Genomic DNA, 15,692 nt, shown 5'->3' on the forward strand with positions numbered 1-15,692 from the left:
TTTTGACTTTGGTTTTAGTTTTGTTTGTTGTTTTTGAGATGGAGTCTCGCTCTGTCTCGCTCTGTGCAGTGGCACTATCTCAGCTCACTGCAACCTCTGCCTCCCCAGTTCAAGCGAGTCTCCCACCTCAGCCACCTGAGTAGCTGGGACTACAGACACCCACCACCACACCAGGCTAATTTTTGTATTTTTAGTAGATACAGGGTTTTACCATGTTGGTCAGGCTGGTCTTGAACTCCTGACCTCAGGTGATCCACACACCTCAGCCTCCCAAAGCGCTGGGATAACAGGCGTGTGCCATAGCACCCGGCCTTCTTTTGATTTTTTTTTTTATTCTACTCAATAGATATCAAGCTAAAAATGTATGTACTTGTTGAATGTGTACTACATGAAGCATGTGGAGGTCAAATTCCTGTGATTTCCTCCAGTGCAATCTATGGAGCACAGCACATTTGCATTGCACATTTAGACTCTGGAGCATCTTTTATTCCCTCTGGACAGGCTCCTTTAGATTGCTCATGTGAGGATTTGGGGAGGGGGAGCATTTTTAATGTTATAGTCTATGCCTTAAAGGAAATCTTCTACACTTATGCAATACGGTTTTTCTCCCCAAATATATTTGCTCCTCCTCTTTGGTCCCTCGGTTTGTGTTATCGCCTGTGATTCAAGTTCTGGGTGACATGCATATCTGCATGAGCATGCGTACCACCAGAACTTTTGTTGTTGCTCTTACCTCTTTTCAACCATCATCCCTTTGATAGTAGCATTGACGTTCTGAGATGAGTAGCTTCATCTTTCACGGGATTGTTTTTGGACCATAAAATACTTCGGAGCTGAATTCTTTGGAGTAACTGCTCTTTGTCGCTTCCCTTTCGCAGTTTGTGGAGATGAGTGCAGCGGCCTTCTTCTCGGTGACTTGGCTCGCCTGGAGCAGATGGCCATGAACATCAACCTCACCGGCCCGCTGCCTGCGCCATATAAAATGCTGTATGGTCTTGAAAATATGACTGAGGAGCTAAAGGTAGGTTGGAGCAGCAATAACAAGGGCCAGGGACAAGGTGACAGATGCTTCACAAGTGGTATTGGCTGTAATTGGTAAATGTTCTTCCCGCAGCCCCAAATAAGGGACACAGCTGTTAGGGAAATTCAGAGACTTTACTAACCAATGTTTTTCAAACTCAAGAACTATAATATACAGATTTCTATTAAGGGAAAAGTATCTCATGTACCCCCCAGTGTCTGGCCTAAATCAGTTTTATTATGTTTCTTAAATATGTACAAACATAAAGTCAGGTGTGAACCCTTTATACTCACAGCTCTATAAAATCAAGACAAATTAATCCTTACAAAACCCTACAAAACCAATAAAATTCAAATTAAAAACATTAATATAAAGTAACATGAGTTTGGCTGAATGGAAATTGCTGCTTGCAACAAGAATAGAACGTTGACTATTTCCGCACAGTTTTTCCACCAGAGGTGAACTCAGTTCTCCTACCTTACTACATTTGAACCAGAAAACCCCCTGCAAAGGGTCCTGAAATGACACATGAGCATCACTTGGCAAGTTTATGTGAATTATGTGCTCAGCCTGCCAAAGGGTCAAACACACAGGCAAATATAGTCACTGAGATCAGGTGGCCATATTCATTTCTCAGCTGCCTAGCCTGGCATCCAGAAATACTTACATTAATATCTAAGGTTATCATCAAAATGAAAACACATGATTAGAAACTTGTACTAGAGAACTAGTAGAACTTTAAAAGTTCTTCAACAAGCATTAGTTTGATAAACACTGTTCTAAAACATGGTTAAAGCTTTTGGTAGTTGACAGGGTAGGAGAAAACATTAAGGAACTTGGGGTTGTTTCACCTGATGAAAAAGATGGACGGTGTCAACTTACTTTCAGTCACTTCTCAGATATTTGTTGAGAAATTATAGAACACCTCAGCATTGCACTTGGTTCCCGGGGATTTCACGACTCTTTTAGTATCTTCACTACCCTTAGGAAATGTAGATTCTATGTGCTTTAAAAATAATCATTAAACAATAATCAAGCAATTAGCAAAAATACATAATCACCATGTGTTTTACAAACATTCAAAGTACACTAGAGTACAAATATTGGAGAAATCAGTAAGGTTCAGAGTAACCAGGAATGTACCATTACTGAGAGTATAATTTCTGTTGGAATTTGAAGAGTAGATCCGATTTTAATAGTCAGAGGAGTATTGATTGCTCTAGAGGAAGGCATCTAAGATTTATTCACTAGGTATTGGTAGATACTCTTTCAGGGAATGTATTCTTTAATTCTGACCATAACATTTAAGGTAAGTATTATTATCCCTATTTTTCAGAAGAAAAAAACAACAATTATGACACCAAGAATAACTAACATTAATTGAAAAGCTAGGCAATTGACTGAAGTCTAACATGGATTACCATACATAGCTTTTACAGAAACTCCAAGAAATAAGAAAGTTATCATGGTCTAAATATTTATATTTCCCTGAAATTCATGTTGAAGGTCTATTATAGTCCATTGGAGCTGCTAACTGATTAGCTTATAAACAATAGAAATGTATTTCTCACAGTTCTGAGACTGGGAAGCCTAAGATCAGGGTACCAGCAGGTTCAACATCTAGTGAAGGCCTGTTCCTCATAGAGGGAGACTTCTTGCTATGTCCTCACACTTAATGCATTTAATATCTCGATACTGAGGGAAAGGATAGCTAGCTCTCTGGGGTCTCTTTAATAAGCGCACCAATCCCAATCATGAAGCCTATGTTCTCATACTTAATCACTTCTCAAAGGCTCTCTCTCCTGATATCATCACATTGGGACTAGGATTTCAACACATGAATATTGGAAGGACACAAACGTTCTGACCACAGCAAGCCCTGACCCCCAATGTAACGGTATCTGGAGATCTCTCTGCCATATGAGGACACAGGGAGAAGGCAGCTGTGCTTAACAGAGCCATGTGAGCAGAGGCAGTGGTGTGAATTAGGCCTGTCTGGCAGATATTAAGTCAGACCTGCTAGTGAGAGATAAGGCTGGGGACTTCAGTGAGGCAGGGTGATATGAAGGACAACCTTGAAAGTCAGGCAGAGGAACCTGAGTTTACCTTGTAGTCCCAGTACTCAGGGATGCAAAGAGTTTTAATAAAAAGAATACTGATCAGTTATTTTGTGTGTGTATGTGGAGGGAATGCAGAAAAATAAAACTAGAAAAGAAAACATTTTAGTTGAACATAAAACATTTTAAAACCAATACTTAAGCAATGGATGATGAGGCTGTAGAAGAGGCTGAACATTGTCTAAGCCAAGGGATTCAGTGAGCCATCCACTTCTGGCTGGGTATTGATCAAGATGACCTGGATTTTCCTGAAATTCTAGTCTTTCTTAATGGTGTGTTTTGTTTTCCTTCCATCATTCATTTGACCTTTGTATACTGAGGATCACCTTCTGATATTATAAAATATTATTTCACTTTGCTCAATCTAACTATGTCAGTGCTCCCCAAGTTCCAGCCAAAGACCATCAAGGGCACACATGTGATGGGACAAAGTGGGGATTATTAACTTGTTGCAACAAGGGACATGGAACACCATGGGGAACTGTGGGCTGTCTCAGTAAGAAGGTGTTAGGAATAACTTCCAGCATTTGAGGTTGTACTAGGTAATTTCAGGTGGCACTCAACTGGGTGCTATTTGGAAATGGAAGTAATTCTGTGAATATTCTGTGAATTCTATCCAGAGAGAGGGAAGAACAGAGGGAGGATAAAGCTATGATAAGGAGGCAGTGGTCACTCATATTAGCCAGGAAGTGGGGGGTTGGGGTAGTTTTGTGGTCTGCACAAAACCTGCTATGGTTTTGTCTGTGCTTAGACATTACAGGGTAGTCTCATTTTTTTGTTTGTTTGTTTGTTTGTTTCATTCATCACTGGCTCCAAATGATCTTGTCTAATGTTAGCGTCCTATGAGATTATTTATGTTTCACAGGAAAAAATATGGCCTCTCTGTGAGTGCCAGGCCAGTTCCTAGCAACACCAAGGGCAGGCCAGTTAGTTAGTGCCTTGACAGGTCCCTATGTCAAGGACTGCCATTCTCTTTTTTACCTGCTATCTGTGACTCTGTTAATTGGAATGGGAGCCTTAAATGAGCCAGACAAGGAGGTTATCTTAACTCTACCCCTTACTGACTGTGTGATCTCCTGCACATGTTTGACTCTCTTCAAGCCAGTTTGCTCACTTATAAAATGGAATACACTTAACCCTCATAGAGATGTGAGAATTAGATGAAAAAAACAAAGAAAGCCTGGCACATAGTAATTTCTCAATAAATCACTGCAATTTTTATTACTTACCTGAATATTTGGCATGACACCCAATGTATAAGTGCCCAATTGAATAGTTTCCTTCTCTTTTCTTTGAATGTGAGAAGGCTAACTTCCCTGTATACATAGAAAAATGTGTTCTGTTAAACACTGATTACTGCAAGGCCATTTACTAAAATGTGATGGAATTTTTTTCAGCACTCGCTCTCACCTCAGCGAGCCCCAGCGAGGCTTATTCAGCTGGCAGAGGGCAATCTGAACACTCTTGTCACCGAAATGAATGAGCTGCTGACCAGGGTAAGTTGGCAAAATTGTGAATCTTCTGAAGGCAGACGGATTATGTAAATTAAGGAAAATTACTCCGAAGTTCTGAAATGCCAGTCGCCTTCTTAATTCCCTATCTGGTATATAAAACAACTGTATTGGGACTTGCCACTTCTGCTTCAAATCAAATAATAGAAATCAGTAGCCCACAGAAAAGTTTGGGATACCTGGAAATTATCAAGAACGATGGCTAAAAAGTCCAGAATGACAGTGTATTTTGAGAACTTTATTCAGTAGCCTCTATGGTGTTATCTGTTCTAAATTCCAAAAGCACTATCCTCAATTATGTAAAGAGAAAGAAAAACACGTGAAAATACTTGTGGTCTCTTTAATCTCATCGTGGGATTTTTGCATTCATATAGAAATACAGTGTAAATCAGTTTTACACAAAAGAGAAAATCGTCTCTATTTTGAGACTCCAAAGCACTGAAGACACATTTAAAAGTCAGAATGTAAAGTCCATGTTGCATTTATCAGGCTTTTCAAGGAATTGGAAATTTTAAATTTTCAAAACTGCAATGGCATTAAAAACTTTTTGCTGTTAGAGAATGAAGAAATCAACATAAAGCCCGCCATCTTGTGGCCAGAAATATGCATGAAGTGAGATACTGGGCTGCAAAGTAAAGATCTAATTTGATGATCTAAGAGCTTTAAATGATAAAGAACATTGGAGCTAGAAGATTCCGGGAGATTATCTAGTCCATTTTGTATTTTAAGGAAGAGCTGCGTCAGGCCATGACAGTGAACCAAATTAACGATGGCCACACAATTCGCTAAACCCAGGGACTTGAGCAGGACCCAGCCTCAAGATTCCCAGTGGCCCAGTACTTTTCCTACATAACCTTCTGTTGGTTTAGGAAAATTTCCACAGGGATATCAAATAGGCTTCTGAGCACATAATGCTAAACAATGGCCTGAGGTTACAATAGCATACGAACTTTTTCAGAATCTCATAGCAACAATATAGAATGTAGAGATACAACATGGCGTTTCTTGCCAAATATATGTAGACATTAGATTAAATTGAGTGCATTTATCTCATATTAATTTAATATAAAAGAATTCATATTTGTTATGTGATTACTAATAAATAGGAATTTTTTAACAGGTCATGGCAGAATAAATCAATTCAACAAGCACACATAAATGTTCATAACATACAAAGCCTAAGTTAAGTGTTGGCAGATGAAAAATAAGAGTGAGGCTCATCTGTCTTCAAAGAACTTTCGGGGTGTGTGTGTGTGTGTGTGTGTGTACATCGCATTTAGGTGTATGTAGGACAATATCAGACAACTGCATGCAAGTATATAATAAAATATGAAATAAAATTGGAAGAAATTCTTGAGAAATTTGTAATAATAGAACAATTTCATCTGATTGGGGTAATTAGAAAAAAATTCCATGCAATAAGTGTCATTTCATTTGTGCATTCATTCATTCACTTTACTAATACTTATTGGGGGTCTCCCATGTTCTAGGGATTATGACAGACACAGGGGATAGAGGTGTGAGCAAAACTGCACAGTCGTTGCCCTCACTGGTTTAGAATTGTCTAATGATCTGACCTTAGAGACACAAGTATTTCATTAAGAGTGTCAAGTCTTCATTATGTCTCAGCCTACACTCTTTAATCTTTCCAGCAGATTCTCTCACATTACATTTTTTAAACAGACTTTATTTTTTAGAGCAGTTTAAAGTTGAAAGAAAAATAGTGTATAAAATTCAGAGAGTTCTCGTATCTACTCCCTGTCCTCACAGCTTCCCCACTGTCAACCTCCCCCACCAGACTGGTACATTTATTATAATTGATAAACCTAAGCTGATACCTCCTCATCAGCCAAAGTCCATAGTTTACATTAGGGTTTGCTCTTGCTGTTGTACATTCTATGGGTTTGGACAAATGCATTATGACATATGTCCACCATTATATTACAGTATAGAAAAGTTTTACTCACTAAAAAATCCTCTATGCTTCACCTACTCATACCTCCATCCTCCTTGACCCCTGGCAATGACTCATTTTTTAACTACATCAATAGTTTTGCCTTTTTTGGAATATAGAGCTGGAATTATACAATATGGTGCTTTTTCATATTGGCTTCTTTCCCTTGGTAATATGCACTTAAGGTTTCTCCATATTTTTTCATGGCTTTCTAGCTCATTTCTTTGTAGTGCTGAATATTATTTCATTGTCCAGACATATCACAGTTTATTAATTTCCCTACTGAAGGGCATCTGGTTGCTTCCAAATTTTGGCAGTATAAATCAAGTTGCTGTAAACATCTTTGTGCAGACTTTCGCATGGACATAAGTTTCCAACCTATTTGGGTGAAGATGAAGGAGCATGATTGCTAAATTGTATGGTAAGCGTATATTGAGTTTTGAAAGAAATTGCCAAAATGTTTTCCAAATGGTCATTGCTAGTTTGCATTCCCACTTGCAATAAAGGAGAGTTTCTGTTGCTCCACACATGGCAAGCCTGATCCTACATGACTGCTGTAGGAGCTGCCCTCTCTTCTCTAAGGGCCTTTATATTTTATACTCCTTTTTTTTTTTAGACAGAGTTTTGCTCTTGTTGCCCAGGCTGGAGTGCAATGGTGCAATCTTGGCTCACTGCAACCTCTGCCTCCCGGCTTCAAGCAATTCTCCTGCCTCAGCCTCCTGAGTAGCTGAGATTACAGGCATGCACCACCATGCCTGGCTAATTTTGTATTTTTTAGTAGAGACTGGGTTTCTCCTTGTTGGTCAGACTGGTCTTGAACTCCCAACCTCGGGTGATCCGCCTACCTTGGCCTCCCAAAGTGCTGGGGTTACAGGTGTGAGCTACCACGTCTAGCCATGCTCATTCTTTTTAACGGGGAAATCTAATTCCCTAATATCCCTGGGTAAAGAGGATATTATTCCTTCTGATAACTCACATTTAAAATGTATTTTGATATGTTTTAATTAATGTATAAAGTAAGAAAACACTACATAATCATATATCTCTTTCAATGCATTTTGATTTGTTGCCATTTTCTTTTACTCATCAGAAGAACTCAAGTTCCTCAAGTATGAGAATTACGTTAAACATATTTCGAACTGCCCTACAATATGTATGGAATATTAAGATGCTTTTTAACGATGACTCTACGTCCCTCTACAGCTATTGTCCTTGGTTCCTTTCTTTTTTCAGAGCCAAAATTTTTGAAGACTTGGAGACAAGTCTGTATTTATTTCTCACTCCACTGCTGTCTGGATTTTCACTCCCAGCCCACTACTGAAACTGTTTTTTGTAAGATAACCAATGACAATCTGGTAACTAAAGCCACTGGATGCTCTATTAATTTTACTTGAAATCTCTGCAGCAATTGCCAGCTTTGATCTTTCCTTTTTTCTTGACATACTCTCCTCTCTCTGTTTTTCTCTTAATTCTCCAACCTTCCTTTCTAAGGCTCTTCCTCTCATCATCCCTTCAAAGTTGGTGCTCCTCGGGACCTAGGCCTCAGTCCATGTTTCCTCTCACTCTGTAACGCTTTCTTTGGTCTTCAGTTGCCACATATGAGCTGTTAATTCATAAATCTATTATTTTCAAGGCTGACTTCATTCTCCTGCTTTGGCCCTGTGTGCCTTACTAAAGATCGGACATCTCAAACTAAACTCATCACTTCCTCTTAAAGCCCATACTTTCTCCTACTTAAGCCATCTCTGTTTTATCCTCCAGTATATGCCCAGTCTCCCAAAGAGAAATTAGCAGGTTGCTCTTCACTCTACTCTCTCTTTCACCTGTCATCCAGTTAAGTTCTCTTCTATGGTGGCTCTTTGTAAGCCTTATCCAACTGCAACCAGTTATTATCTATATGGCAGATTAAACAGTCTAAATGAGAAATCCTACCATGTCATTCTCTTCCTTAAATTGTACTATGACTTTCCTTCCGCTTTGTTCAGAATGACATGCAGTGCTCTCCCACCAGGATCTAATCTCTGTTTCTCTCTCATCTCCCCCCACTACTCATGTTCTGGTCACCTGGGGCCCCCATGTACTGAGCATACAAGCCAGAAGCTTATGAATGACTCTTTCTGCCTCATGATGCTCCTGTTTTCCAACTCATTACCACACACTGGGCTTCTGTTTCTGTGTACAGCGTTCGTCTCTACTACCCCACTCTCATCCAATCTCATATTGTGTAGTTTGGGATCACCACATTTGTTTTTTAGCTGGTCTCTCTGCTTTTACTGTTGTTCTTCTCCAAATCTGTTCTCTGCAACATTGCCTGAATGAATGTTTGCTATTCCAAATGTGAATATGTGGTCGAAGTGCTTACAAATTCTTCCCCTGACTTCCCTCAGGCTCTTACGATAAAGACCAAAATTCTCCCCTTGGCCACATCTCCCACCACTTGTGCCCCTGGTCATCTGCACTTCAGTTATCCTGTCCCCCAGCCACCTTGTCCTACCACAAAGCATTGCCACCCATTTACTTTCCCTTAAAGGTAACCTACCTCTCCCTACATTTTGTTAATTTCTATAACCTACCTCTCAAAGCTCATGAAAGCCCTCTGGGCCATCGCAGGGGTGCTGGGATTCCTCCTGTTCTTATCTTATATCACTTTTTTCCTCCAGTTTTTAATTATAAATTTATCTATGTGATCATTTGACAAATAACTCTCTAGTCTGCCAGACTATGGACTCCAAATGGGCAAGAAGCCTTTTTATTTCTTCTCAGAGTATCACCAATATTATGCACATAACAGGTGTTGAGTTAATATTTGTTTAATTAATTAATTGTGAATAATTTTAATAGCATTTGAACAACAAGATGAAATGTAGGCAAACCCAAAATAAACATTGATTTTTGCATACTTTAAAATGCATTAAATCAGGCATAAATGTATAATTAAATTGTTAAATACTTTGTTTTTATTGATAAACACCTCTTAACTGTTTACATTCTAAAGGAGAAGAATTCTATGTAACAGACTGAACTATATAAAATATCAAAATTTAGCTTCACTTATACCATATTTTATTGCCTATTGAATGCCAAATGTAATGAAAATGAAGGATTTCCAAAAGGATGAAACTAGCTTTTAAATGATTTAAGTGCCGGTATTGTAAGTTTGCAAGGTTTTATTGATAGTTTTTTAAAAGATTTCAGTTGCTAACAATGTTTTTTATTTCTCCTTCAATATTTTTAAAAGATATGTGTGTGTGTGTGTGTGTGTGTGTGTGTATTATAAAACAAGTCATATCTTTTTGGTTTAGAACTTTTAAAATTGGCACCTGAAATATTTAGGAAGAAATTCCACATGGAATTGGCTCATTGTGACTCCATGGGGTCAGCTGGCTGCTCCCTCTTTTCTTGTGTGTTGTTGGTCCTAACAGCTTGCCTGAGAAGTGCTTCACTGCCACTTAGACATACGGAGCTGGTAATATTGGAAGATGACCCTTGAGAATATCATATAAATGATTTGATCTGAAATTTAATTTGAGCAGGAAACCATATGAGTCTGCAAATGCAAAGGTAGATGGTATCTAAGCAGTGTTATCTATTCAGTAGTTAGGTTTGCTTCATTAGATTCTAGTTTTAACATAAGGAAGGCAGAAAATGAAAGACACTGGTAATATCCAACCAAGAAAATTATGTGCAGATTTTAAGAGGCACAGTAAGAACTGCTTGAGCTAAAGCAGGAAAGTAACAGCTACATTGTTCAGAAGTAAATTAATGTGTGCCTTATGGTAATGCATGCTGCCTAGATATAAATACTCTAAAAAAGAAAAAAGAAAAAGAAACAGGGAAAAGAAAACCTAGTTGAGTGAATGTCAATATAAAAAAAAGATAATCAAAGGTATGAGAGATACAAGATACTGTGTGAAGCATCATTTACAAAGGAACACTGGGAAGATTGGAGAATAGAGGTAAGAGGATGTTAAAATAAGAAAATCAAAGATAGAGAATGAAAAGAAGATTGTGCAACATATTAGGGTAAATGAGAAGTTATTTGTCAAATGCTCAAAGGACAAGATAATAGTGAATAAGAAGGATGACAAAGAGATGGAGATGGTAATTTAATAAAACACAGAAAGAGCCAAACTGAATCAGACAGATAGTTCCTATCATGTAGTATTTAGCATTCATTTGTAACATTATCAATAGCCTGTCCTGGATGAGATTGATTTTTGTAAATTTTGCTTTCACAATGATACCACTATCTATCATCGCTACCCATAGGTGATAGTGCATTTATCATAGCCTTCTTTATGAAGTCCCTCATGGGTAGTTTTGACACGGGTGACTCTTCAACGTAATTACTGTGTAATGAGACATGGATTTTAAAAATATATCTTGATGATGTTCTGATATGATTTTGAAATATGTTAATTTACTGAAAGCCAAAACTTATACACTTAAAGTATATATTAGCTGGAGCAATGTCCTCCACTCATCTAGAATACTCCAGTTTTTCATGTATTTTACTACTCTTTCTGGATGTTAGCCAAATGCAAAATAGTTTTGGGTACAAACAAAATGTAACTCTGTGAGACCAAAAAATGTGTGTTTTGTCTCCAATTCCCTGTGTGTTAAGTTCATATAAGTCACTTAACCTCCACGTACCCTCATAAGAGGGATCATGCCTTCTATATATCTCTAAATGCGGGAAGAATAAATGAGACACACAAGAGTGCTGTAAGCCTTTGCAAACATGCATAGAAATGTGGTGTAACTATTCACAATAGCAAAGATATGGAATCAACATAAGTGCCCATCAGTGGTAGACTAGATCAAGAAAATGTGGCACATATACACCATGGAATACCATGCAGCCATAAAAAAGAATGACTTTATGTCCTTAGCAGGGACATGGATGGAGTTGGAGGGTATTACCCTTAGCAAACTAACACAGGAACAGAAAATCAAATAATGCATTTCCCACTTACAAATGGAAGTTAAATGATGAGAACACATGGACATATAGAAGGGAACAATGCACACTCGGCCTATCGGGGGTGGAGGGTGGGCAAGGTGAGAGGAGGGAGAGGATCAGGGAGAAGAACTTATGGGTACTGGGCTTAATACCTGGGTGATGTAATGATCTGTGCAACAAACCCCAATGATGCACATTTACTTATATAACAAAGCTGCACATCCTGCACTTGTACCCCGAACTTAAAATAAAAGTTAAAAAATGTAAAAAATACAAGTTATTCTGACATACTGCTGAGCCTGACTGTGTGTAACTCATCCTTTAGAGTACTAATCCACATTAAGTTGATGCTTTTGGTGCTGGGAACCTCACATCTTCTCCTCGTCTGGAATGTAGCTTAGAGAGGAAGGTCTTCTTCTGTGTGCAGAAGAAAGGTATCATCTTCAGTAAGCACTGTACTGGCCCTAAAGAGTCTTCCTCCCTCTTACTCTCACTCCCACACCACCAGCATAGAACTTGGTGTGTAATCAAAGGCCCAGTTTGAATTACTGTGAGGCCAGTGACTAGAAAGCAGTTTGACATCTTAGTACTGAAGTACTCATATAATCAATACTAAGAATAAAATGCACGTGAATGATGACTTTTGCACATTACCACATAAATGAAATAACCTATACAACAGATTATAAGCAAGAGGAAGTCAAGACAATGAATACAATCTTGATCATCCAGAATTTAAAAGGGGAAATGTATGGTATGCACTTACTTTTGAAAATTTAGACACTTTGAGTTTTTAATAAGAATTGGTCCATTTGGTACAAAATTGTGATCTTTTGGTAATACAGAAAATATATTGATGAAGCAAAAGAATATATTTTAAGTTGAAATTACAATGTACATCTTCTGTACTGTAAGAGACGCTAGTGATATTGATACATTAATTCTTAAGGTAAGATATTGGAAGATGACCTCAATGTAGATCAAGTCCCTTAATATGGTTATGGTGTTCAGTACTATGTGAAACATGCATCACAGCATGCAGTCAAGCCTAGACTAGAAAAATATCCACAGCAGTTTAGACAAACTTTTTCTTTGAGACAAAGTCTCACTCTGTCACCAGGCTGGAGTGCAGTGACGCGATCTCGGCTCACTGCAACCTCTGCCTCCTGGGTTCAAGTGATTCCCCTGCCTCAGCCTCCTAAGTAGCTGGGATTACAGGCACATGCCACTCTGCCTGGCTAATTTTTTGTGTTTTAGTAGAGATGGGGTTTCACCATGTTGTCCCGGATGGTCTCGATCTCCTGACCTCATGATCCGCCTGCCTCAGCCTCCTAAAGTGCTGGGATTACAGGTGTGAGCCACTGCACCCAGCCAACTACCAACATCTTAGGCAGTTGACCTTAGCCAGTGATTCAAAAGTAACATTTAAAAAATTATGTATGTGTGTGTGTGAATGTGTGTATGTATCTGTGTCCTTGTGTAAAAAGTTATTTGACCCCTCAGACCTTTGAATGCAAACATGTGCAGGAAAACAAGTTTTAGGAAATTAATGGAGCATAATTGCAACACTCACCATGAAAGCAAGGATTTGAATAATGTTGCAATTGCATGCACAGTTTATTCCAAAAAAAATTTTCGATCTAAAAGTAAAAATAATTCCATTAATATTTAGAAGAATAAATCCAGCGCATTATAATAAATTTGTTAATACTCTCCAAATTATTGTGTATACGTACTGCAAATTATACAGAAAAAAATCTGAATTTTCCAATGGATTCTTACTCTTTCATCCTTTTATTTGTGATGTTAACACTTGCAGGTTGAGAAATTAGATGATAATAGTTTGTCTTTATATTCTTCCTTTTATGTGAAACCTTAAAAACTTACATAAATTAAACCTCTTGCTGCCCTTGAGGAATGACAAAATGCAGTACAATTCCTCTAGCATCTCTTACCATGTTTTGTGCCGGCCAGACATTTAGTTCTATTTAAAATCCACTTATGTATATTTTAAAAATTAATTATCTGGCCATGCCTAGTATGCAAGCACTCTAGTACAAGATTGTAGAGCATTAACATGCTGCCAAGTTGGACCTTATTCAAAATTATATTGAGACAGTTTGTGATTCTCTAATTCATTATCTGTCGTTAGACTATCCGTATCATTTTAGTAAAAGAGAAGGAGGCTTATATATTAGCATACGCATGCACATAGAAAAATGTCAGTGTGTCAAATGATGTTTTAAATGTGGATAGAGGTGAATGTGTATGAGAACACTCTTTGGGAGTAGGGACTGTTTTGGGGTTCTGTTTTACTTTGCTGACAATGTTGCATGATTCAGTGATTAACAACCATATTTCTGGTGCTATCGTATGGGAAAAAGTTAGCATTTATTCTCCCTTAATATTTTATTGACATTTTTGATGTGTTATAAAACAGGCATTTACTACTGAGTAGCTAAGCATTTCCCCCTCTTTGTTACTTTAATTAATGTATTGATCTAAAACAAATCTATAGGATCAAGCTTATTGAGGCTGACGGTCTGTTCATCTCTCAAGAGACTGTTTCTGCACTCCACACACTTTTTCAGTAAATAAAATATGGACCAAACTGCAACATGTGGAGGCTGAAGATTCCATTAAAGACTTTTGGCAACTGTACCTTAAAGATATTTCAAAAATAATTGTGCCTATCGCTTCTTCTGCGCTGTAGTATATAACAAGGGTTTTTAAAAAGACCAAATGCAGCTCTCTGATTTCCATTTAATGGAAGAAGTAATAAAGTTTAATTGTATACTTGAGCATGGGACATCATTTCCAGTACATCTGATCAATAATTCATCGATCGCCTTTGGCTCAAAGTAATATTTGAAAGAAAATGCAGCCAGTGGGAGCTTATCTAACTGTAGCTTCATCATCTCTATTAATTATGCTTTTCCCGAATTTGGATCATTAGGCTACCAAAGTGACAGCAGATGGCGAGCAGACCGGACAGGATGCTGAGAGGACCAACGCCAGAGCAAAGTCCCTGGGAGAATTCGTTAAGGAGCTTGCCCGGGATGCAGAAGGTATTAGAAAGAATCACGTTTTAATCATCATTTCTCCCAACAGAAAAATATAGAAAGCGATGACACAGGACTGGAATTTCTCTTGTTATAAGTGACATCTGTAAAATCAAAGGTTGAGTTTCAGAAAGTGGTGTGGTTAAGATACTCAAGGGTATGATCTGCTGAGAACCTGTGACCTACAGTGTTACATTAGTGACAATAGTCAGTGAATTAGTGACAATACGGACATAATAGCAGTAAATTCTTCAAATATCACTATTATAATTATAGAAGAATAGGTGACTTTTGCTTTGTTATTGTTTTTATTTGAAAGCATTTAAAATACTTTTCATTTTTAAGGATACTAATGTTATCATTCCACTTGACACACTAAAGCAGCACTTTTGCTTCCTTAAAATGGCTTTTCAAATACTTGGGACTGGTTTTAATGAATATCTGTTGCTTGAGATTTGGATGTGCTGCTTTATGAGAAGCTCTAGTGCATTTAGTCCACAATTCTCTAGGAGTTAGTTCTTGGCATGTACTAATATGAATGAGAATCAAAATGGAAGCCATTTTTGAGCAAAAGCCCAAATTAAGAAACTCAAAGAATCCAGATAATGCCCCTCTGCCCCTCAAAAAAAAAACCCTAGCCTTAAATATCTGTTAAAATATAATAAACATGCATGCATGTTTAGAAAGTGGGAAAAATTGTTTTTGTTGTTTTTTGCTTGAGGAAGTAAAACATTTTTCAAGCTCTACAATATTATGCATTTTAGATACTTTGCTTCATATTGTAGCCAAATAAATAAGGATGTGAGATCAACTTCAAGGCAGATTCTGACTGATAACTCTTAGGCATCACGGGCCAAGAACAGAAGAAATCCCAAAAGTTCACCGCTGCAAGAAGCAACAGAATTTTAATCTGAGACCTAATTTGAGGCAAAAGATGTGAGATTCTGAAACAGAAATTACTTCTACCAGAAAAATCTCAGTTAACTCATTGTGGTTTATCCTCTGCTAGATGAAGCTGTTATACTTCCCCTAGTATCATTTTCCATTAATGCTACTTGAAGTGC

General features: G+C 37.8%; 1 protein-coding gene across 2 annotated transcripts in view; it reads left to right on the plus strand.

Moving 5' to 3' along the window:
- The window catches only part of LAMA2 (laminin subunit alpha 2), a 637,958-nt gene that overhangs the window by 487,057 nt on the left and 135,209 nt on the right, over window positions 1–15,692 (plus strand). For both annotated transcript variants that reach the window (XM_054254427.2, XM_054254428.2), the window contains exons 33-35: window positions 879–1,021; window positions 4,536–4,634; window positions 14,523–14,634. In XM_054254427.2, the coding sequence (XP_054110402.2) occupies window positions 879–1,021; window positions 4,536–4,634; window positions 14,523–14,634 (354 nt within the window). The remainder of the gene's footprint in view (window positions 1–878; window positions 1,022–4,535; window positions 4,635–14,522; window positions 14,635–15,692) is intronic.

This window comes from Callithrix jacchus, chromosome 4 (assembly GCF_049354715.1).
Source record: "Callithrix jacchus isolate 240 chromosome 4, calJac240_pri, whole genome shotgun sequence".
Classification (NCBI taxonomy): domain Eukaryota; kingdom Metazoa; phylum Chordata; class Mammalia; order Primates; family Cebidae; genus Callithrix; species Callithrix jacchus.